The 25,513-nt window shown below is 52.9% G+C and overlaps 1 protein-coding gene across 1 annotated transcript in view; it reads right to left on the bottom strand.

The window, feature by feature from the left end:
• The window catches only part of FGD1 (FYVE, RhoGEF and PH domain containing 1), a 42,011-nt gene extending 26,028 nt beyond the window's left edge, over positions 1-15,983 (bottom strand). Inside the window, exon 1 of the mRNA XM_079764785.1 lies at positions 14,958-15,983. Coding sequence (XP_079620911.1) covers positions 14,958-15,264 — 307 coding nt within the window. The 5' untranslated portion in view covers positions 15,265-15,983. The remainder of the gene's footprint in view (positions 1-14,957) is intronic.
• Between the last annotated feature and the right edge of the window lie 9,530 nt (positions 15,984-25,513).

The raw sequence follows: 25,513 nt of genomic DNA, 5'->3' as shown, positions 1-25,513 counted from the left end.
ACACACACACTGTTCACATGTCCGTGTGTGGCAGGCTTGGCGTGCATACACACACACACACACACACACACACACACACACAGCCACGCTGCTGCGGGGCGGAGGTGGGGGTTTGCACCCGGACAGGCGGACAGGCCGGAGGGCAGTCTTGACCCTGACCTTCGGGGAGGATCCGGATCTCAAAGACAAGAGACTCTCATTCAGGAGGAGCCCAGTGCGGCTCAGGAAGTGCAAGGGAGTCAGCCAGTCGGGCCTGGGGAGGGAGAGGCCAGCCACAGGGTGGCCAGATAAAATACAGGCTGCCCAGCTGTATTTGAATTTCGGAAAAACAATGAATAATTTCGGAGTGGAAGCATGGCTCATGCCTCCGTATACTAAAAACTTGCCGAAACCAGTTTGGCTCAGTGGATAGAGCGTCGGCCTGCAGACTGAACGGTCCCAGGTTCGATTCCGGTCAAGGGCACGTACCTTGGTTGCGGGCACATCCCCAGTGGGGGATGTGCAGGAGGCAGCTGATTGATGTTTCTCTCTCATCGATGTTTCTAACTCTCTATCCCTCTTCCTTCCTCTCTGTAAAAAATCAATAAAATATATTTAAAAAATAATAAAAAAGGATTTGTTGTCTATCTGAAATGCGAACCTAACAGGACTTACAGGACTTTTGGGGGTGACTTCCAGCACCCCCAGGCAAGGAGGGCTTCGGGTGAATGAAGCAGAGCTAGGCCTCCAAGGTGGCACCTGGGAGCCAGCCCCCCTCCCTACCCTGCCCAGCAGCCGGCTGCTGAATGCTTGCGACAGTGCCATTATTTCAGGCATTACCTTGAATCTCGTCTTATTTATTCATTTATTTATTTTGATTGTTTTATATTTTTATTGATTTCAGTGAGGAAGGGAAAGGGAGAGAGAGATAGACACATCCATGATGAGAGAGAATCATTGATCGGCTGCCTCCTGCACGTCCCACACTGAGGCTCGAGCCCGCAACCCAGGCATGTGCCCTGACTGGGAATCGAACTGTGACCTCGATGCTCAACCACTGAGCTACGCCAGCAGGGCTCATCTTATTTATTAAAAACCAAAGTCAAGCCGAAACCGGTGTGGCTCAGTGGATAGAGTGTCGGCCTGCGGACTGAAGGGTCCCAGGTTCGATTCCGGTCAAGGGCACGTACCTTGGTTGCAGGCACATCCCCAGTAGGGGGTGTGCAGGAGGCAGCTGATTGATGCTTCTCTCTCATTGATGTTTCTAACTCTCTATCCCTCTCCCTTCCTCTCTGTAAAAAATCAATAAAATATATTTTATTATTTTTTCTTAAATATATTTTATTGATTTTTTACAGAGAGGAAGAGAGAGGGATAGAGAGCTAGAAACATCGATGAGAGAGAAACATCGATCAGCCGCCTCCTGCACACCCCCCACTGGGGATGTGCCTGCAACCAAGGCACATGCCCTTGACCGGAATCGAACCTGGGACCCTTGAGTCCGCAGGCCGACGCTCTATCCACTGAGCCAAACCGGTTTTGGCAATAAAATATATTTTAAAAAAATAAAAATAAAAACCAAAGTCAATATTAGGAACCTGTGGTACTTGGCGATTCCGAAGAAGGGTGGTGTGACCACACTTGCCGAGCGCACGGCATGGGTTAGGTGTCACAACACCTTCATTAGGAACAGCTGGTTCAGAGTTCACGCGGCAGTTAAATCCCGACACCCCCATTTACTCGCTGTATGACCCTAAGCAAGCCTCGCCAGCTGTCCGAGCCTCAGTTTCAACGTCGGAAAAATAGGATAATAACCACAACTCCCTGGTTTGGGGAGTCCATGAGACAATGAAGGGAAAGGGCATAGTGTCCCCCACCCACGGAGCAATGTGGGTGTATTGGGCTTAACAGCCAACAGAACTGCCCAGCTGGTGTGGCTCAGTGGTTGAGTGTCGACCCAGTAACCAAGAGGTCGCCAGTTGGATTCCCGGTCAGGGCACATGCCCGGGGTTTCGGGCTCGATCCCCAGTAGGGAGGTGTGCAGGAGGCAGCCAATCATGATGTTTCTCTCTCATCGATGTTTCTATCTCTCTACCCCTCTCTCTCTAAAAATCAATAAAACATACATATTTTTAAAAAGCCAACAGAACTGCACATCACAGACACGAAACTGCACAAAGCTATGGAGACACTGCAAACACAAGCAAACCAGCCAGAGATGGATTCGGATTCGGATTCGGATTCGGAATCCAGCCCCACTCTCCACTGGCAGCTCCTCAGATCCGGCTGGATTCCCACTAGAGGCAGGTGGCAATGAAAAGACTGTGGCGCCCCATCCCCACTCCATTCAAATTCCACTCAAGCTGTAAACCACGGTGAAGTAAGTGTTAAAACAGAAGTCTGAATTTCCCCATGACACCTTATTGTTATGGAAATAGCAAAATCATTCCAAAAATTGTCTCTGGTTGCTGCAAGTCCAGGCTTGGTAGGTGCCCTGAGCACATGCTGCTGGGCTTACAGGCAGAGCAGGTCTGCCCCCCAGCTGAGTGTGAGGACCAGGACTCCTCGGCTGCCCATCCCAAGGGAAACAGGGAGAGAGAAAAAGGAGGGGGAGAGACAGAGAGACATATCGATGTGAGAGAGACACATCAATTGGTTGCCTCCCGCACGCGCCCAGACGGAGCCTGCAACCGAGGTGCGTGCCTTTGACCAGAATCAAACCCAGGACCAGGACCCTTCAGCCTGTGGGCCAATGCTTTATCCACTGAGCCAAACTGGCCAGGGCTCAAATACCTTTTTATTGATTTCAGAGAAGAAGAGAGAGGGAGAGAGATAGAAACATCAATGATGAGAGGAAATCATTGATCGGCTGCCTCCTGCACGCCCCCTACTGGGGATCGAGCTGGCAATCCGGGCATGTGCCCTGACGGGGAATCGAAGCGTGACCTCCTGGTTCCTAGGTCAACACTCAACCACTGAGCCACACGGGCTGGACTCTCCTCATCTCTTTCGGGGAACTTCAGCTCCCACGGTCCCCCCTCCCTGGCCAGAAGCACCCCCACTCCCTTTCCCAGCTGTAGCCTTGGCTTAATCTCAAGACAGCCAATAGGGCCTCGGACTGGACCTTGGCCAGGCCATTAACTCCCTGGTGACCTGGGGAGTCACTTCACAGCCCTGGACCCCAATGTCCCCATTTGCAAAATGTTGAGATGTGCGATGTGAGGAACTGGTGAGATCCTAGAGTGGGATGAAGGCGGCCCCAGCGCTCAGGCCTCCTGATCCCCAATGCACGCCCAGATCTTGGCCTCTCCAGGCTGAGAGGTAGGCCCCTGGGACTGCTGGAATTCCTGGGGCGGGGTGGGGGAGAGGGAACAGAGGGAGTGGAGAAGGAAAAACAGCAGTAAATAAGAAAGTGCCTTTTGGGAAGCCCGCTCCACGTGGGTCAGAGGAGTCCCCCAGCTTGAGAACAAAGCAGGATAGAGGCAGCGCCCCCCACCTCTTCCCACCGGCCCTTTGCACATGACATCCACTCCACCTGTGTGGCCAGACTGCACCCAGCCTCGCTGGGCCTGGCAGATGTCCTCTGCAAGTTCAATCACAAAGCTCTGTCAAGTGTGAGCCGTGTGTGTGTGTGTGTGTGTGTGTGTGTGTGTGTGTGCGCGCGCGCGCCGTGTGTGTGTGTGTGTGTGTGGGGGGGGGGGGGGTAGCTGGAAGGTCCCTTCCCTGAAGCAGACGGGTCTTCTGAAACATAAAGACTCTGCACAGCTGAAACCGGTTTGGCTCAGTGGACAGGGCGTCAGCCTGTGGACTGAAAGGTCCCAGGTTCGATTCCGGTCAGAGGCATGTACCTTGGTGGCAGGCACATCCCCAGTAGGGGGTGTGCAGGAGGCAGCTGATCGATGTTTCTCCCTCATAGATGTTTCTAACTCTCTATCCCTCTCCCTTCCTCTCTGTAAAAAATCAATAAAATATATATTTTTAAAAAGACTCTGCATAAAAATGGGGGCACCTTCCTTAGAGTGAAGGCACCTTTGGAAAATGGGAGCCGTTGAATAAGCTTCCCCGAGTGATCCCGCCTGTAAAATGGAGACATTTTCTTTAAAACGCAGTCTCTTTGATCTAAAGAAGGTCCCTTCTGTGAAGGGAAGAAGTTTCTAGAAAATGGAGGCATCGTTCCTCAAAGTGGAAGGGCATTCTGCAAAGTGAGGAAGAGTTCTATGAAGACCCTGGTGTAGCCTGGCCGGTGTGGCTCAGTGGTTGAGCATCGATCCATGGCCCAGGAGGTCACAGTTCGATTCCCAGTCAGGGCACAGGCCCGAGTTGCTGCGGGCTGGATCCCCAGTAGGGGGCGTGCAGGAGGCGGTCAATGGATGATGTTTCTCTCTCATTGATGCTTTTATCCCTCTCCCTTCCTCTCTCTGAAAAATCAATAAAAACATATTTTTTAAAAAGACCCTGGTGTAAAATGGATGGCCTGTCTATAAGTGAAAGACTGACAAAGTAGAAGACTCTTCTGTAAAATGGAGGAAATTTCTTAGCAAAGTGAGACATCTTCTTAAAAGTGAAGGATGTTTCTGTCCAGTGTGGACCTTTGTGTAAAGTGAGGCCATCTCTGTCAAATGGGACAGTGTAGGGCAATAGGGCATGGTGAGGACTGGGGTAAACTGAACAGCACATGCCTCTCCTAAAATAGGAACCGCAGCTCCTCCTTCCACCCATTTACTTGCTGCATTGAATTAATGGGGCCCTGTATTTATTTTCAGATCTTCCAGTATTTTGAGAGAATCAGAAATCCAGACTTTTGTGTGAAATACCCCAATTTTCAAAACAGTGACTAGGCCAAATGAAACTTGGGAGTCAAATTCCACTTGCGGGCCACCACTTTGCAAGACCTCAGTTAGCTGGTCCTTAAAGCCCCTTCCATTTCTGCTGTTTCTCTCCTGCTCTATCTTATGGCTCTTGGGTGGCAGCCTTGGGGGTCCCCTCTTCCGGCCACTGGAAGGCCCAGTCTCCTCTGGACCCAAGAAGGCTCAGAGTGCTGGCTCACGCAATACTTGTCAGCAGTTCCCTGAACTAGAATCTGCCTTTTGTTCTGTCTGGTCCAGTTCACATTCTGCCCTGGGCAGGACACCTGGAGAAGAGAGCAGGAGGAACTTTCAGAACTCTCTGGAACTGAAGGTGTTCACTTTTTTAAAAAAAATATATCTGCATTGATTTCAGAGAGGGAGAGAGATAGAAACATCAATGATGAGAGAGAACCATTGATCGGCTGCCTCCTGCACGCCCCACACTGGGGATGGAGCCTGCTACCCGGGTATGTGCCCTTGGCTGGAATTGAACCCGGGACCCCTCAGTCCGCAGGCTGATGCTCTATCCTTTGAGCCAAACTGGCTAGGGCTGAAGGTGTTCACTTTTTAGTGGAGGATATAAGGTATGGGGATACAACTGTTTGATGCACACCTACTCCGGGCCAGGCATTGTGTTGACGCTTTCCAGTGTGGCACCCTCCTAACAAGCCCATTGACTCCGTGTTACAGATGGGGAAACCAAGGCACAGAGAAGCAAAAAAAAACAAAACAAAAACAAAAACCTGCCTGAGGATAAACAGCTAGAAGTGGTTGAGCTGGGACTTGATCCCAAGTGTGCCTATGTCCAGAGCCACAGAGCACACCACACCCTCAGTCAATGTCTGCTGAGTTGGGAAAGAAATCACACTGGGGGGAGGGGCTTTCTAAAGGAGGAGGGTTTTGAGCTCCGCTGTCCAGGATGGGTGTGTTTTTACAGGTAGAGCCGGACTGAGCATGGTGGTGCAGGCCAGGGGAGAAAAGTGAGCAAAGGTGCGGATGCTAGCGGTGGGGAGGTGAAGAGTGTGTTTGAGGGCACAGTGAACAGAGAAGCTGGGTTTCCAAGAAGGTTCCAGAGCAAGAGAAAGGGTCAGGAAAGGCCAACACACACACACACACACACACACACACACACACACACACACACCAGCCAGCACCACTAAGGTACTAGGAGGCATACGGAGATGGACAACAGCACAGCAACACCACACGTGCACATGCGCACGTGCGCGCACACACACACAAGATCTACATCCAGACACCCACATGCAGACACATCTAGAAACCCCCAGGGGCTTAGCCAGAGCCAAGATGACACACACACCCAGGCACACAGCAACATACAACATATTACAGACTCAGAGAGACGCATGGATATACAGACACACGCTGGAACACACACGGGGGCAAACGGAAACAAGAACATTGAGACGCACAAAACACAGACCCGCGGGGACAGAACGGCCAGGCCGCCAGGCACATGCGCGCACACGCACACACCACAACCACAGGGGAATACAGCTTCCAGTTCCTTGATTGCTGTGAGGGCCTGGCTACCTCCTCCCAGTGTCTCTGGACCTAAGGCCAGAGCGGGAGGGGCTGGGGACTTCAGAGGACAGGAAGGGAAGGGAGTGGAGCTGCAGCTGGGAGCACTGGGGGCAGTAATTACCCGGTGCCGGGGCTGCCACGCTGGCTGGGATTTCCCTCCCAGTGAGGACAAAGCCACTAGGGGATGGCCCCTGTGACCCCAGCTGTGGGTGACCCCAGGGACCCCACCCCCCACCCATTTCCCCCCCCCACCCCCACCCCCTTCCCCTGTCATCAGAGGCCTGGTCGGAATTGAGAGTTGGCGAAAGAGAGATTATGAAGGCAAAAGACTGGGACAAAGACGAGGAGGGAGAAGACGGGAAAACTAGAGACGCAGAGACCCGGACAGCTAGAGAGGGAGACAGGCATCACTGGGGCAAGTCGGAGGGAGCCGGGGACAGTGAGGTGCAGGCCCAGAAGCCAAGGGGCAGGGACAGAAAGGGCAGGCGGGGCCATCTGTTGAACGTGGCTTTCCCTGAGGCATCCAATCCTTACAACACCCAGGTGGTGGGGATGATCACCCCATTTTCTAGACGAGGCTCAGAGAGGTGAGGTCCCATGAAGCTAGAAAGAAAGTGGCAGGGCCGGATCTGGGGGCGGGGGGGGGGGGGCTCTCTCCCCACTGCCTGACCCTGCCAGACCCACGGGGCGCACACAGAGATCTCGGAAGGGACTCTCCCGAGACAGCAGGCTGCGGGGTGTGTAGCCTGGAGCCCCCGATGCGATGCACAGTGAGACCCACGCCGTCCCTGCCCCCTCCCGGCTGCCCGGGTGGGGGAGGGGCCGGGTCCACACCTGGAATGCATTAGGCGGAGGCCCCGCCTCGGGGAGCCGGCGGAGCTGGAGGGGGAGCAGGGAAGGTGGAGGTGGAGGCGAAGGAGCCGGCGGCGGCGGCGGCGGCGTGGGCGGCGGCGCGGGCCCAGCAGGCCGGCCGGGGCGGAAGGGCGCCCATGCCAGCTGCGGCTCCTTGGGGCCAGCCCTGCCAGTCCTGCCTTTCCCGCTTTCTCCACACGCCTTCCGTCCAGGACTTAACCCCTTCCGTGCACGGGGCCACGGGGAAGCGCCCCGATGGCTAGAAGCTTCCAGCAGCGGCAGGCGGAACCTGCAGCTCCCTGTCTGGGCCTCGGCCACACACCTGTGCCCCTCACCGCCTGACGCTGGGGCCCCGATGGGCACAGCTGATGCCCACTGGGCACTCACACCTAAATGCCCATCTCCAGGCTCGGCAGGCTCTGCACCCTGCCCCACACCCCTGCCCCATCCTGGGAGGGCACCTCCATCCACCCAGCTCCCCAAGCTACAGGCCGGCTTTCTCCATCGCTCCTCCCTCTCCCTCTGCTCATACATCCAGCCAGCCCCCAACCCTGCAGACCACACTTCACATCACTCTACAACCCATACATCTTCTTTCACTCCAGCCTAACCCCCTTTTCCCTCCCATCCTTACGCCCCCCCCCCCCCCCAAGGCACTCAACACCACGGCCACTTTGTGAAAACGGGTCCCCTCCGATTCCTGCAGCCCCGCTCCCTTTCCCGGGGTGAACTCCAAACTCCTGCGCTTGGGGACCAGTAAGGCCCAGCTCAGGAACATTCCCCACCCCCACCCGCCAGTCACAATGGCCTCTTGTCTGTTCCTCGAAAGTGCTCTCTTCCGCCCGGGGCTTTGGCACATGTGGCTCCCGTGGCCCCAGCGAGCGGGCAGTGGCTGCTTCTCCTTACCTCTGGACCCCTACTTTCCCTTCGGGTCTCATACACGTGTCCTGTTTCCTGGCCCGCCCCCTCCTCATCCGTTCCTCCTGTGGCATTCGCGCTTGGCTTGCCATCAGTTGTGGCGTCTGTCGTCCCTGCTAGAGAGGGATCCACGCCTGCCTCGTTGCCCATCCATGACCTCTCCCAGGACCAAGCAAATAGTAGGTGCTCAATAAACGCTTGTTCAATGAAGACATGCCCTCCTGGCTCCCCTGCCGCTCTTGCTCAACCACTCCCCAAGTATGATACACCATTACACCAATCAGAGCCGATGACCAGGTCCACAGGCTTACAAATGGGGAAACTAAGGCCCCGAGGGGAGAAGGGAAGCCTGGGGGCACAGTGAATCCATGGCAGAGCCAGGAATGCTGAGGTTTTTTTCGCTGCTTGCCCTGCAGCCTTGTCTCCAGCCCTTGTGTGTGTTTTGAGGCACCTTTTGGAGATGTGATACCTTCTGGGTCCAAGGAACTGGGTATGGGAGACAGGGAGCGGCTGGACTCACTGCCCCAAGGGTACCTGCTCTCTCCAGATGCGGGAACGGAGCTCTGAGGGGCAGGCCAGTGGCAGATTGCGCTTCCGGCCCCCATTCCAGACAGGTCTTAGCCCCACCCAGCCCGCGTCTGGCCAGCTCCGCATCTGCCTAAGGCATTTAGCTGCCTGGCCCCCCAGAAAGGCCGGTGTGAGTCCATCTGGGGGGCTGTTAGCTGCCACTCCCCCTGGAGGCAGCAGGTAGCACCAGCTGGGCCCTGCCCCGGGGACAGAGGCACCTGAAGGGGCGGAGGAATGGGGGTCCCAACCACCTGCAAGTTGGGAACTTCAATTCTCTTAGTCTGGTCCGGGGAAGTCCTTCTCCCAGCTGCCCAGAGGCTTTCCATTCTGTTGCGTGTGTTTAAGGCCCCAGCTGATGGTCTTTTCTCAAGACACTCCCCTGGAATCTCCAACTGCGGCTCCCCAAAAATCCCAGCAGAGCCCACCCCCTCCTGTGAGGAGTCCCCTCATCTCCTTACCAAAAGCAGCCTCCAGCTATGCCTCTCAGAATGCCCTCCACAGAGAGAACCCCTACAGAGCCACAGGAATTCAGGAGTACCCCCTCAGTTCTTGGCAGTAGCCACTACCCCGGGTGTCTACGAAATGGTCTTTGCTTGATGCAAATATGCTCTAAAAACGGCCCCCTACAGGCATGTCTAAAGCAAAGTCTGGGCAGGTAGCGCATGATCTACCCAAGCAAGCGTAACTGCCACCCCACTATCCATGTCTTCAAGGCTGGGACCGGCCCCCAGAGCCATGAGCAGTTGTGTGGTCCGGGGTAAGCGCTGGCGGTGAGAAGTCTCAAATATCTCTGGCCAGCATCTCTCTTCTGAGCTTCCCAACCCTACTGGCCACCTCCACCTGGAAGTCCCTCCAGGCTTCTCGGACTCAACACATCTCAAACACAACTCAGGTCTTCCCCCCAAACCTGCACCTACTTCTAGATGGTTCCATCACCACCCACCAGAGGATTCTGACGTCTCCCTCTTCCTCAGCTTCTATACCCAAGCCATCACCAGGGCCTGCCCATGTTAGCACCTAAACACCTCTCAGATCTTACCCTCCTCGCCTGCCACTGCTCAAACCGAAGCTACCATCACCTCCTCCCCACCTGCTTGTCTCCCTGCTCCCACTCTTGCACCCCCACCACCCGCTCTGCACATGCAGTTGTGGGAATCTCTCAAACACTCGCCTCCGAGCACATCAGTCCCTCCAGGGTCCCCTCTTGCCCTCAGCATGAAGTCCCTTTGCCGGCTTTATCTCTCCGCTCATCTCAATACCAGCCCCGGGGCCCAGGATGCCCCATGTCTCAGTGCCTTTGCTCCCACTGAACGTCCTACCTAAACGCCCTCCATGCTGCTCTCCAGAGCCTTTCCTTAGGACCAGGCCCTGTGCTGGGCGCTGCGGAATGCCCAGAGTCCCAGAACTGCAAGCGCCTTCCAGCTTGAACTGCCAAATGGTAGGCATTCATGAGAGCTGGGCATAGAGGGTAAACCGAGGCAGCCAGTGTTTGGGTGTATGCGGGTGAGGGGTTGACTCGAGTTTTGTAACTTAGATCTTATGCTTCCTTGTATTGAGAATACGTTTTTATTGATTTTGAAAGAGAGAGGGGCGGGGGGAGAGAGAGAGAAACATCGATGTGAGAGAAACATTGATCATGGACGGTTTGCCTCTCTGGTATGCACCCTGACCAGGGATCGAACCCACAACCTGGGCATGTGCCCTGACCTAGAATCAAACCGGCGACCTTGCCAGGGCCGGTTTGGCTCAGTGGATAGAGCGTCGGTCTGTGGACTGAAAGGTCCCGGGTTCGATTCCGGTCAAGGGCATGTACATTGGTTGCGGGCACATCCCCAGTGGGGGGTGTGCAGGAGGCAGCTGGTCGATGTTTCTCTCTCATCCATGTTTCTAGCTCTCTATCCCTCTTCCTTCCTCTCTGTAAAAAAATCAATAAAATATATATTAAAAAAAAAAACACAAAAAACCGGCGACCTTTCGGTCCAACTGGGAAATGGGCTTGCCCAGTGGTTCCTATTCCAGGCTGTGTATCAGAATCACTTAAGGCAGTGACCAGCAAACTCATTAGTCCACAGAGCCAAATATCAACAGGACAACGATGGAAATTTCTTTGGAGAGCCACATTTTTTAAACTTACACTATAGAGGCAGGTACATTGTTATTAACTTCATTAGGGTACCCCTAAGCTGGCCTTTGCTAAAAAACTCAAGGGGCCAAAGAGCCGCATGTGGCTCGCGAGCCGCAGTTTGTCGACCACTGACTGAAGGAGTTTTTGAAAATACATTCCTGGGTTGCAACCCCAGGATTCCGGAGCTCTGGGGTGGAGTCTGGGAATCACATTTATTTTTTCAAAGTCCACCAGGGATTCTGACGCTCACCCAGTTTGGGAAACCCAGGAAAGGTATCTAGATCCTTCCCAGTTCCAATCCCAAGTCCTAGGGTCTCTGAGGGTGCCCCAGGCTCCAAATCCAAGACAGCCAGCTCCACTTGCTGCCCCTGCAACTGGCTCAGTCCTTGCACTAGCCACGAAAGATCATCAGGTACAACTCTTTCCACCGAGGGAGAGTCAAGCCCCAAGCGCCCCCCCATACCCAGCACCTGGAAGGATATTCTAGGCCTGAGAAATGGGGTAGGTTTCCCCCCAAACCGCTATGAGCAATCAATCCTACACCTGGGAGCTCCTTTCGGCCTCTCTCAAAGCCCTCTCTGGCATCGCACTGGGGAGGCCACAGGTTTTATCAATCTGGGAAATGGGACACAATGGCCCCACCCCCTACCAGGAACCAGAATAACTAAAAGAGAAAGCACTTCGAAGCAATTCAAGACGCTTCGCGTGGATCAGCGGTCGGCAAACCGCGGCTCGCGAGCCACATGCGGCTCTTTGGCCCCTTGAGCGTGGCTCTTCCACAAAATACAGTGCGATGGAAACTTCGTGGCCCATGCGCAGAAGTCGGTTTTCGGCCTGGGCGAGTCTATTTTGAAAGAAGTGGCGTTAGAACACCCAAGGGGCCAAAGAGCCGCATGTGGCTCGCGAGCCGCGGTTTGCCGACCGCTGACACGGATGATACCAATATTTTTCAAAACCCCCTCTGCCCAGAATGGGCCACTGGGTCCTGAGGATGGCGATTCAATAAAGGCCTCAGCCTTCTGAGAGAGGAAGGTGGCAGGCACACAGAAGTCTTAACATGTGGACTAAAATGTTTCAACGCTTTAATTGAAGTTCAGGACTCTCTCCCCCACACGCTTTTCACACACACACACACACACACACACACACACACACACACCCCTGACAATCACCAACCCTGTCCTCTCTGGGCCAATTAGAGGCGAGGACTGTGCAGAGAGAAGCAAGTCATTTGTGCCTACCCCTGAGCCGGCTGAACAGTGGAGGAGGCGGGCCTCTCACGCCTCATGCTGCTGTGAATCACATGGCCCAGCACCCGCCTTGCCAGGGCCTGAGTAATGCAACCGCCTCCTCTTCAGGTTTTCCTCTTATTTAAAAAAAAATATTTCATTCTGCAGGCCTTGGCCACCAGTACCTCCTAGATGCCTCATGGCATTCTCCACATGAAGAAACCGAGGCTCAGACAAGGGAAGTCACTCACCCGGGGCCACACAGCGAGTCGGTTATGGATGGTTGGCTGGGAGGCCAGGTCCTTCCCTGACACCCTTCTGAATGAATCTCAATCCTCAGCTCGGGGTTAAAAAAAGACACCCACCAATGACTGACAGAGGCAGGGACTTCACTGGGAAAAGGATCCTGGAAACTTTTGCGGGGAGGAGGGGGGCAGTTCAGGGTGGGTATCGTGATGGGTAATTTGGAAGGACTGGTGGAGGGGGTGGCAACTCAGAATCTCCACTGTGTATTGATCAGAGGCCAGGGACGAGCGTTCTAGACGCTGCCCAGCTACTGACTTGCAGACCAAGCGCATCTGGCGGGCAGGAATTCGGTTGTCCTTCTCTTAGACCAGTGGTCGGCAAACTCATTAGTCCACAGAGCCAAATACCAACAGTACAACGACTGAAATTTCTTTTGAGAGCCAAATTTTTTAAACTTAAAACTCCTTCTAACGCCACTTCTTCAACATAGACTCGCCCCAGGCCGTGGTATTTTGTGGAAGAGCCACACTCAAGGGGCCGAAGAGCCGCATGTGGCTCGCGAGCCGCAGTTTGCCGACCGTGGTCTTAGACAATAGTTACTGAGGGTCTTCCGTGTGCTCCCTTAGAATTTGTTGAGTCATTTGTTCAACAAGGATTTATTGAGCGCCTACTGTGTGCCAGGCACTGCACTAGTCTTGGGGATACAAGTGTGAACCAAACAGATCCGATCCCCTTGCCCTCACGGGAGGGCACATTCTAGTGGAGGGAGACGGGCCATAAACAAGCAGCCACGGACAATGAGATCACTGCGGACTGTGCTGAGTACCGGGACGGGAGTGCGCTGGCACCTGCCATGGAGACTCACAGGTGGCCCTACCTAAGTGGTCAGGGGAGGTCTCTCGGAGGAGGTGACATCTGAGCTGAGACCTGAAAGATGAGGAACAAGCCAGGTGGAAAGCAGGGGGGAGAGCTGCCAGGCAGAGGACAAAGCAGATGCAAAGGTCCTGAGGTGGGCGTGCTTGTGGCCCGTTTTGGGATCTGAAAAAAGGCGCTGCAGTCAAGTGGCTGAGTAGCCTGCCCCACCCAGTGTATCGGGGGAGTTTGGAAAGTGGCAGGAGCCACATGTAGGGGAGGGGGCTCAAGGCCATTGTCAGCTGGATATCTCTTGCCCACGCCCAGGGAGCCCCTGCAAAAATACCAGAGGCTCCATGACTAGCCCAAGGTCATAACAGTAGCAAGGGATCCAGCTTGCCTGGTTTTTTTGTTTTGTTTTGTTTGTTTTTTAAATCCTCACCTGAGGATATTTTCCCACTGATTTTAGAGAGAGTGGAGAGAGAGGGAAAGACAGAAACATCATGTGAGAGAAACACATGGATTGGTTGCCTCCTGCATGCGCCCCGAAGGGCCCGGGCCGGGGAAGGAGCCTGCAACCGAGGGACATGCCCTTGACCGTCATTGAACCTGGGACCCTTCGACCACAGATTGATGCTCTTTGCGCTGAGCCAAACCGGCTAGGGCTCTTGCCTGGGTTTTGATGCTTCGCTACTGCTACCTGGTGCTGGGTCGCAATCCCAGAGACCTGTGGAGCCTGGAAGCTCAGGTTCCCACGGGGATGTCCCCAGATGGGGAGGCCCTGCCCGACTCCTCAGACACTAAGTGACCTGACCAAGAGCTGCTGCCCTGCCGAAAAGCCAAGTTCAAGCACCCCGATTTCTCCCCACAGACAATCTTGTAGCCTTGCAGCCCTCCAGCTGGGTGCAACTGGCTTAAGCCTGCCCTTACCTTCCTGCTGTCTCCCTCCCCACCAGCCCCTCCAGCCCTCCCCTCCAGCTTGACCCCCAGGCTCCCCTGGCCCACCTTTCTCTCTCATCAGCACCTTCCATTCCCTCCTTCCCCTTGTCCTCCCCGCCACACACACCTGGCAAAACCCCAACCTTGGATCAATCCGCCATCCTTTTTTTTTTTTTTTCCACTCATACTCCAGAGCTGCTAACAGCACAGGAGAAAATCACATAAGCAGAAGGCTTGGCATTACTTACATGGTCTCCAACCTCAGTTTGGGGGAAAGCAGCAAGAGCACAGACTTTGGCCTCAAATAGATCTGGTTTGGAAACCTGGCCCCTGCACTAGCTGCGTGACCTTGGGCAAGTTACTGAAACTTCTCCGAGCCTCCCCCTGCGAAATGGGGCTAATGATCCCTCCTTCACAGGAGGCTCCTGAAGATGAAATGAGAACCCATGTAAAGCACCCAGCCTGGTGCCTGGCACAACGTAGGCGCTTGGCAAATGGGAGACTCCTTTTCTCCTGTTCCCCCAAACCCCGCTTCCCCAACCAACCCCCCCCCTCGCTGCCTTGCCATCCTGCCCCTTTTTCTTGGGAGTGCTCCCTCTCCCATTAGCCTCGTCAGATGGAACAGAAGGGGGTCGGAGGGGTTGAGGGGGCGCAGGGGCCAGAGAAAAGACTGGAGACAGAGGTTGAAAGGGCTGGATGAAGGCCTAGGAGGGAGGGAAGGGGTTGGAGGTTGAGAAGGCTCCAAGGGTTTAGGGTGAGCGGGCCGGCCCCAAGGTGGAGCTTGGAGAGCCCGAGGACGAGAACCCCCTCCCGGCACCAGGCCCGCGGCCGGGCTCCCAAGCTCTCTGGATCACTCACCAGGCCGGGGCTGCGAGCCCTCCAGGTGGTAGGAGAAGCGCAGGGCCCGGTGGTGCTGTGGGCTGGGGCCGCAGGGCAAGACCCGGGGGCCCGGAGCCGCGCCGAGGCCAGCGTCCGAGGGTCCGACAAACTGGGGCTCCAGGGCTCCGCCGAGAGCCAAGCCCGAGTCCCTGAGCGCCGGCGGTCCAGGCTCCGAGACTCCGGGGTCCGAGTCGGCACAGGCCGGTGGAGCGGCGCCGGGGGGGTTCACGGCCGGGTGTTCGGGCTCAGAAGGCCCGGCGCCCCCCGGGGCTCGGTGGCCATGCATGGTCCGGGCCTGGGCGCGGGGCCCGGGCTCCCCGCTTGGCTCCAGCTCCTGGGGTGGAGGCGCGGGCTGAGGAGGCCCGGCGCCCGGCAAAGCAGCGGCTTCAGGCTCGGGGGGCGGGGCTGCGGGTTCAGCCCCACTGCGGAGCCTCGAGTCCCCAGCCCGGGCCCGGGCCAGCGGCCGTGGCAGCGGTGGCAGTACCAGCAGCAGCCGCGGCCACCGCCGCTGCCGTGCCTGGCATCGCCGGCCCGGGCCCCGCGCTGGGAGTGGGCTCGGCGGGGCCGGGGGCCCGCGGGGGAGCGCTGTCTATGCGGCAGCGGCCGGGCGAGGGTCGGGGCTCCCCCGCAGGCGGCGAGCCACTTCCGAGGCCCCGGGGCGAGTCGGGCTGGTTGGAGAGCGGGGTCTCTTCTTTCTCCCCGAATGGGAATCGATCTGGGCTCCCCTGGCTGGTCGGAGAGGGTTCTTCCTCCCGCCGCAGCGGAGGCTGGGGGGCGGAGGGGCGGGGAGGGGAGAGGGGAGGGAGGGGGAGGAGGACGGCGGAGGCGGGGGGCGCGCGTGTCCGCCTCGCGCTCCGGCTGCGGGGCTCGCCCTCGGCCAATCCGTCCGGATGATGCTCCAGCCGCGGGGGCAGGGGAGAGGCCAGGGCCTGGCTCCACCGTCCTCCCCTGCCTCGGCCTGGGTCTCCGCGGCGGCGGGCGGGAAGGAGCCCGGGGAAGGGGGGGGTGGGGAGGCGGGAGCAGCGTCGGAGGCAGCCGCAGGCACAGCGGCGCTGGGACCCAGTTCCCCGGGCCCCGCCCCCTCGCTGGGATTGGCTCTTGGCCACGCCCCCTCGCTGGGGGCCGCCTCACTTCTCCCTGCGACCGCCTCCAAGTCCCTCCCCCCCCCCAACTTGAAAATTCCCCCTCTGCCTGCCTTCCCCATCCGTTCCTGGTCCCACACAGGCAAGTCCTCCTGGCTCAACCCCCCAAATCTGCCTTTCTGTCCCATCTCAGGTCTTCCTCCCTCCACTTGTCCTTCAATGTCTTTTCCAGAAGCTTTGCCACATGTTCCAGACTTTCCCTATGGCTGGGCTCCTAGAGGGCTTGTCTTTGATACTCTTCACTCAGCTCGGAGGACCGGACCTCATGGTCGTTTACTTCGCCCTTTTCTTGCCAACAGCCTCAGTTCCCAGGATTGTCGCATACGCCTGGCAACACCCCAACCTTGGGTCAGTCCAACTATCCGCCTTTTCCATGTCTGTGCCCAGGCAGCTAAACACTGCCGGAGAAAAGCATCCAACCCCATAAATTTGTGCCACTATAGACTCTTGGTCCCTAGCTTCCACTTAGGCCCTCAATGCTGACCTACAACTCTGTGTGTCTCTAGGCAGCTCTCCCTCCCTCCCGCCCGTTCTACAGCAGCCATTTCAAACCTCCCCCTCCTCACACACCCTACTTCATCAGCCCCCTGACCCTCAGCAGATGACCCCCCTCCTACTTCACAGAGTCGCCAAGAAGGAAGTTTTTGACTTTTTGCCACCAAACCTACCGAGTCTGTCCCTGGCTCCTTCCCATCAGCATCTAAACATACCCAGGTCTCTTCCATCTCTAAACAAATCAATTACCACCAAGTCTCCCTCTCCAACAACCTCCCTCTCTTCTCTATAAACTTCTCAAGAGTCGCCTACACTTAACTGTCTTAATTTTCCCACTTCCCACTTATCTTTCAACCCACTCCAATCTGCCTCCACTACTTGCCTGATACTGCTCTCTCATCAAGGTCTGTGTGGCCTGTATAACTAAACCCAACAGAATCTTTTAAAAAATATGTATCTTTATTCATTTCAGAGAGGGAGGGAGAGGGAGAGAGGGAGAGAGAGAGAGAGAGAGAGAGAGAGAGAGAGACATCAATGATGAGAGAGAATTACTAATTACTGATCTGACTGCTTCCTGCATGACCCACACTGGGGATGGAGCCCATAACCCAGGCATGTGCCCTGACTGGGAAGCGAACCGCGACCTCCTGGTTCATAGGTCAATGCTCAACCACTGAGACATACTGGCTGGGTCCCAACAATCTTTTCAGAGGTAATCCTACCTGACTTTTTGGTAGCATTTGACCCTGGTGACCACTCCCTCCTCCTTAAGCCACTTCCATGACACCACATTCTCATTTTTCTCCTACTTCTTTGTAATTCCTTTTTCCTTTCCAGAATCTTCTTTGTCCACCCTTGAAATGATGGTGCTCATTAGGGCTTTGGCTTGAGCACTCTTGCCTTCTTTAACATTGGCTCCCATGGCTTCAATTACCATCTCTTTGCAGGTGACTGCCAAATTGATGCCCCAAGTCCAGATATTTCTCTTTTTAAAGAAGAGATAGTGCCCTAACTGGTTTGGCTCAGTGGATAGAGCGTCAGCCTACAGACTGAAGGGTCCCAGGTTCGATTCCGGTCAAGGGCATGTACCTTGGTTGCGGGCACATCCCCAGTAGGGGGTGTGCAGGAGGCAGCTGGTCGATGTTTCTCTCTCATCGATGTTTCTAACTCTCTATCCCTCTCCCCTCCTCTCTGTAAAAAAACCAATAAAATATATATATATTTTAAAAAGAGATAGTATTACAGATATCTCCCATTTCCTCCCCCTCCCCCACTCCTCCCAGCCCCTACCCACCCCAGGTCTTCACCACCCTATTGCCTGTGTCCATGGGCTATCTATAGTAGTTCTTTGGTTTAACTCTTGTTCCCCCAACCCCACATTGAGGTATGTCAGTTTGTCCTATACCTCCCTGCTTTGGGTCTTATTTTGTTGGTGAATTCTTTTTGTTCATTAGATTCCACAAATAAGTGAGATCATGTGATATTTGTCTCAGATATTTCTCTTGACCTATGCATTCAACTGGTTACTAGACAGCTCTACCTGATACCTCAGAGACACCCAAAATCTTAGCGTCTCCCCAACTCAACACATTCTCTACCCAACCTGTTTGTCCTTCTTTGTATTTTGCCTTAGTGACTGATCCCAATCAAAGCCAAAACCTGAGCTATACCCCTGATTCTTCTCTCTTCTCCATCTGCTGCAATCACCAAGTCCCACCTTTTTTTTTTTTAATCCTCCCTGAGGATATCTTTTCCATTGATTTTTTTTTTTTTTAGAGAGAGTGTAAGGGAGGGGGAGGGACAGAGAAACATCGATGTGAGAGAGACACATCGATTGGTTGCCTTCCGCACGCACGTGGACCGGGACCAGGACCAGGGATGGATCCTGCAACTGAGGTATGTGCCCTTGATGGGAATGGAACCTGGGGCCCTTCAGTCCTCAGGCCAACTCTCTATGCACTGAGCCAACCTGGCTAGGGCAAGTCTCATCATTTTAACCTCCCGAATATCTCCCAAATTGATTTCCATAGTCTCTTCCTTTCTGCTGCCACTTCCTGAGGTTAGGCCAGCATCATTTCTAACCTGCAGTGCTGTCTCTGCCTTCCCATTGCACGCCTGTTCCCTGGAATCTATTCTCTACACCGTAGGCAGTTGATATTTTGAAAAGGTAAATCAAATCATATCACTTTGATGTGGAGAACCTTTCAATGAATCCCCTTTGACTCAAAAGGAAAGTTACCTTCCACAACAGGGAAGGTTAAGCTGCGCCCTGCATGGTCTGGCCCCTGCCAGGCTGTCTAGACTCCAAGCAAGCGAAAGCTAAAATTCTTAGACCGTCTTAGTCTCTCTAGTCTCTGAGTCTTTGCATATGCTGTTGCCTCTGCGTGAAACTCTCTCCACTTCATTTGTTCTTCAGATCTCCACTCATTTTAAAATAATATATTTGTATTGATTTCAGAGAGGAAAGGAGAGGGAGAGAGATAGAAACATCAATGATGAGAGAGAATCACTGATAGGCTGCCTCCTGCATGCCCCACACTGGGAATGGAGTCCGAAACCCAGCCATGTGCCCTGAGCGGGAATTGAACCATGACCTCCTGGTTCATAAGTCGATGCTCAACCATTGAGCATGTTGGCTGGGCACCACTCATTTTATGAATGCCTTTTGAGCACAAACTATGGGCCAGGAACCACGTGTAGTGCTAGTTACACAGTAGTGAATAAGACAGACACGAAGAAGACTGTGGTCAACAGCCCTAGCCGGATGGATAGCTCATTTGGTTGGAGCATCGTCACAATACAAGGTTGTGGGTTCGATTCCTGGTCAGGACACATACAAGAATCAACCAATGAATGCATAAATAAGTGGGACAACAAATCAATGTCTCTCTCTCTCTCTCTCTCTCTCTCCCTTCATCTCTCTCTAAAATCAATCAATAAAATAAAAATTTAAAAGGCTGTGGTGAGCCCTGGCTGGTTTGGCTCAATGCAGGGGTCCTCAAACTTTTTAAACAGGGGGCCAGTTCACTGTCCCTCAGACCGTTGGAGGGCTGGACTATAGTTTAAAAAAAACTATGAACAAATTCCTATGCACACTGCACATATCTTATTTTGAAGTAAAAAAACAAAATGGCAAAAACACCCACATGTGGCCCACGGGCCGTAGTTTGAGGACGCCTGGGATAGAGCGTCGGGGTCCCAGGTTCGATTCCAGTCAGGGGCATGTGCCCGGGTTGCGGGCTCGGAGATTCTCTCTCATCATTGTTGTTTCTGTCTCCCTCTCCCTCTCCCTTCCTCTCTGAAATCAATAAAAATATATTTTAAAAAAAGACTGTGGTGAACAAACTTGGCTCTTGCATTTTACAGCCTGGTGCTGGAGGGACCATGAAGTAAACACACATAGTGAATACACATAAACATGCATAATTACCGATTGTGACCCCATATAATAAAAGGGTAATATGCAAACTGATCAAACGACAGAACGACCGGTTGCTATGACATGCACTGACCACCAGGAGGCAGACTCTCAAATGCAGGAGCTGCCCTGAGCCCGCAGGCCCTGATCGTCTGATTGGGGCCTGCCAGCCAACCTCTTGGTCTCTCCCCTCGGCTGGCAGGCTCTGATCATCTGATGGGGAATGGGAAACCAGAGGTAGCCAGGCCAAGGCCCCCACCCCGCTGGTTGCCCACACACAGAGGGCAACCAGTGTTGGGGGATGGGCTGGTGAGTGGGTGGGCAGCCAACCTCTTGGTCCCTCCCCCTGGCTGGCAGGCTCCAATTGCCTGATGGCGAACTGGGAAGGGGGGATGGCAGCAGGGGGCGGGGCCAGCTGCCAGCAGCCAGGAAGATGGCCCTGATCGCAGGCCAGGCCTGGGGACCATACCCGTGCACGAATTTCGTGTGCTGGGCCTCTGGTAAGGCTATAAAGGGACAGAACAAGGTGATAGGAACTAGATCATGGGTGGGGTAATTTAACTTTGAGGGCTCAGACAAGGACTGATAGTTAAGCTGAGATATGAAGGAGTGGGAGTTAGCAGATGATGAGTGGAGGCAAGAGTGTTGCAGGCAGAGGACACAGCAAGTGGGAAGGCCCTGGGGAATGGTATACTTAGGAACTGTAGGAAGGCCAGAGTGTCTAGAGCATAGTGAGCTGAGGCCGAGAGGGGTGGGATATGAGGTAGAAGAGGTAGGCGGGAGCCAGATTACATAGGGCTTTATTGACATGGTAAAGGAGAAGGGGTCTTATTCTATGAGCAACCAAAAGCTATTGAAACAGTGCTTTTAGCCCTAGCTGGTTTGGCTCAGTGGATAGAGCGTCGGCCTGTGAACTGGAGGGTCCCGGGTTCGATTCCAGTCAAGGGCACATGCCCGGGTTGTGGGCTAGATCCCCAGTGTGGGGCGTGCAGGAGGCAGCCAATCAATGATTCTCTCTCATCACTGATGTTTCTATCTCTCTCCTCTCCCTTCCTCTCTGAAACCAACAAAAATATATTTTTAAAAAAACAAACAAACGGTGCTTTTAAATGTGGGTCAATTTGAAGAAGGTACTTAAATCATTTTGAGAAGAGAATAGAAAATATCAAAGTGTATCATAGGCTTCCCGGGAAGGGTATGTTTTATGAAATTTTTGTTTCAGTTTGTATCATAGCTGAAGTGAATCACGAAGAAATAGTATCTCTTATAGATAAAAATGCTGAATACACTACACTGAAAGGTTTTAAGCTTGGGATTGACATGGTATAGTTAATGTTTAAAAAAATTACCTTGACCCAGCTAGCATGGCTCAGTGATTGAGCGTCGACCTATGAACCGGGAGATCATGGTTCGATTTCCATTCGGGGCACATGCTCAGGTTGCAGGCTCGACCCCCAGTGTGGGGTGTGCAGAAGGCAGCTGATCAATGATTCTCTCTCGTCATTGATGCTTCTGTCTCTCCCTCCCCCTTCCTCTCCGAAATCAATAAAAATATATATTTTTAAAAATTACTTTGGCTGCTGTGAATTGCACTGGAGGTGGACAACATTAGGACCCTACTGCAATCAGATGGTGGTGAGTGGAAGAAGGTGGGGTGGTGGAGATGGAGACAGGTAAACAGATTTGAGAGATATTTAGAATTGAAAGGGCTTGGTGTGGTGGCTTGGGGGTGGGAGAGAAAGGGAGAAATCAAAGATGCCGCCCAGGATTCTGGTCATGTGAAGCCAGGTCATTCACTAAGGTGAGTAAGACGGAAAGAGGGACAGGTTTTCAGGGAGCACCAAGAGTTTAGTTCCACATGCTGTTGAGATAGCCAAGTGGGGAAGACAAGCCAGTAGCAGCACATCCCAGAAGAGTGGTCAGGGTTTCACATATAAATGAGAGGTTAGTAGTAAACAGAGCACAAAGAAAGGATGAGGATCCTTGACTGAGCCCCAAGGAACTCAGGGGCGAAGAAGCAGGAGGTGGCAAAGAGACTGGGAAAGAGGTAAAGAGATAAGGACAACCAGTGGTCCGCGGACCAAGGTCCAAAAGGTTGGTGACCGCTGCACTAGAGGGTGTGTTGATGATGTTTCAAGAGTGCTGAGAGCCCTAGCTGGTGTGGCTCAGTGGATAGAGCGTCGGCCTGCGGACTCAAGGGTCCCAGGTTCAATTCCGGTCAAGGGCATGCAACTTGGTTGCAGGCACATCCCCAGTAGGGGGTGTGCAGGAGGCAGCTGATCAATGCTTCTCTCTCATTGATGTTTCTAACTCTCTATCCCTCTCCCTTCCTCTCTGTAAAAAATCAATAAAAATATTAAAAAAAAAGAGTGCTGAGAAGTCAAGATGAATTAAAAAGGGTCCATTGGGCTCAACCGGCGTGGCTCAGTGGTTGAGCACTGACCTGTGAACCAGGAGGTCACGGTTCTATTACCGGTCAGGGCACATGCCCAGGTTTCAGGCTTGATCCCCAATGTGGGGTGTGCAGGAGGCAGCTGATCGATGATTCTCTCTCATCGTTGCTGTTCCTATCTCTCTCTCTCCCTTTCCCTTCCTCTCTGAAATCAATTAAAATATATATATATATTTTAAAAAGAGTCCATTGGATATGGCAATAGGGATATTGGTAATGACCTTGATAGATGTAGTTTTGGAGGAGTGGTGGGGTAAACACCAGAATGAATGAAGACCGAACAGATACACCATTGATGGGAGTGTAAATGGATACAACCATTTTAGAAATAGTTGGACATTTTCTAGTAAAGTTGAATGATGCACGTATGCTATAAGCCAGCAATTATACACTGAGTGGCCAGATTATTATGATCTCTGAACGCATAATAATCTGGCCACTCAGTGTATATCCTATATAATAAAAGGCTAATATGCAAAGTGTCCCCTCGACCAGGAGTTCGACCAGCAGGCAGGCCGGCCAACTGCCCATGTCCCCTCCCCCTGGACAGGCTGGCCGGACCCCACCCATGCACAAATTCATGCACCGGGCCTCTAATATATATATATATATATACTGAGTGGCCAGATTATTATGCGTTCAGAGATCATAGTAATCTGGCCACTCAGTGTAGGTATATACCACAGAGCAGTGGTCCTCACAGTGCGGTCTGGGGATCCTGGGGGCGGGGAGGGGGTGGTAGGGCAGGAAACCCAAGCCATGACACTGGTAAGATGTTATTTGCTTCTTTTACTCTCATTTTCTCAAGAATGTGGAGTGGAGTTTTCCAGAGGCTGCATGGTATGTGACAGCACAACAGATCGAATGCAGAAGCAGATACGGGAATCCAGCTGCCTTCTATTAAGCAATACAGTGAAGAGATTTGCAAAAATGTAAAACAGTGCCACTCTTCTCACTAAATTATTTTCATTTTGGAAAATATAGTTATTTTTCACGAACATGTTTTTGTGTTAAATGTAACAGGTTTTATTGTTATTGAACATTTAATATATTTAAGCTTTCTCAGTTTTCATTTCTAATACAGCAAATATCAATTGATATAATCCACAAAGACCAAAGCTCTTTGGGGTCTACCATATTTTTTTTGTTGTGTGTTAATCCTCACTCGAGAATATTATTCCATTGATTTTTAGAGAGTGGAAGGGAGGGGGAGAGGCACAGAGAGAGAAATATCCATGTGAGAGAGACACATCAATTGGGAGCCTGCAACCAAGATACATCGAAGCCAGGACACTTCAGTCCACGGACTGACCATCTATCCACTGAGCCAAATTGGCTAGGGCTGCAATGATTTTTAAGAATGTCCTTAGCCCTAACTGGTTTGGCTCAGTGGATAGAGCGTCAGTGTGCGAACTCAAGGGTCCCAGGTTCGATTCCGGTCAAGGGCATGTACCTTGGTTGTGGGCACATCCCCAATGGAGAGTGTGCAGGATGCAGCTGATCGATGTTTCTAACTCTCTCTCCCTCTCCCTTCCTCTCTGTAAAAAAATCAATAAAATATATATATTTTTTAAAAAAGAATGTGCTTAAAGGAAGTCCTGGACCAAAAAGTCTGAGAATCACTTCCCTAGAGAAATCCTTGCACATGTGTACTGGGATACACTACAAGAATGTTCACCAAAGCCTGTTTTTAACTGCAAGAATGCAAACAAGAGTATGGGATGAATAAATTGAGACATATACAGAATACTGTATGGAAATAATGAATGAACTGTAGCTATATGTATCAACATGGATGAAACTCAGAAAACCCAATGCTGATGCAAAAAAAGTCATAAAAATGCTTAAAGTGGAAAAACGTGTAAAATTACACAATTTATGGATGCAGTCATATGTTGTAAAACTATAGAGAAAAGCAAGGAATGAAAAATAAAATATTCATGCCTAGCCTGTTTGGCTTAGTGGATAGAGTGTGGGCCTGCAGACCGAAGGGTCCCAGGTTCATTTCCGGTCAAGGGCATGTATCTTGGGTGCAGGCTCCTCCCGGGCCTGGGCCCCGGTCAGGGCGCATGCAGGAGGCAACCAATTGATGTGTTTTTCTCACATCGATATTTCTCTGTCTTTCCCTCTCTCTTCCACTCTCTCTAAAAATCAATGAAAAAATATCCTTGGGTGAGGATTAAAAAAAAAGAAAAGAAAAGCCCTAGCCAGTTTGGCTCAGTGGATAGAGCGTCGGCCTGCAGACTGAAGGGTCCCAGGTTCAATTCTGGTCAAGGGCACATGCCTGGGTTTCGGGCTCGATCCCCAGTGTGGGGTGGCATGCAGGAGGCAGGTGATCAATGATTCTCTCTCATCACTGATATTCTCTCTCTCCCTCTCCCTTCCTCTCTGAAATCAATAAAAATATATTTAAACAAATAAAATAAAATATTTTAGGAGAGTGGTTCTTCAGGGAGGGGAAAGAGGTGTCACTGGTTTGGGCTGACTACACAGGGGGGTGTGCCATTTGGAAATGATCAGTTTTTGCAGCTGGGTGATAGGTATACTGGCTATTTCCTTTATTATTTACTCAAACTGTGTGTGTGTATGTGTGTGTGTGTGTATGTGTGTGTGTGTGTATATATTCTAAAATTTATAATGTATGAGAAAAGAAATAAAATCAATTTAAAAGACAGGAAGAATTGGTTAGTGTGTGGGTGGGAGTGCAGCTTGTTAAGGACCCTCCCCAAAGTCAGAGGGAACAGAACACCCCGCCCACCCCACTGAAGTGCAGCCAGGTGTGTAGGCAGTGCCCTTGAGAACCTGGCTGGGCATGGGCACAGAGCTCAGAGAGGTAACATGATGGTAGGAGGACAGTCAAAGGTAATATATTGAATGATGGGAGATACTTGCCCGGCCAGTGTGGCTCAGTGGTTGAGCGTCGACCCCATGCACTACGAGGTCATGGTTGAATTCCCATGTCCTGTTGCGGGCTCCATCCCCAGTGGGAGCTTGCAGGAGGCAGCCAATTGGTGTTTCTCTCATTGGT

Source organism: Cnephaeus nilssonii (assembly GCF_951640355.1).
Source record: "Cnephaeus nilssonii genome assembly, chromosome: X".
Classification (NCBI taxonomy): Eukaryota; Metazoa; Chordata; class Mammalia; order Chiroptera; family Vespertilionidae; genus Cnephaeus; species Cnephaeus nilssonii.
This window is presented reverse-complemented; position numbering and strand designations above follow the sequence as displayed.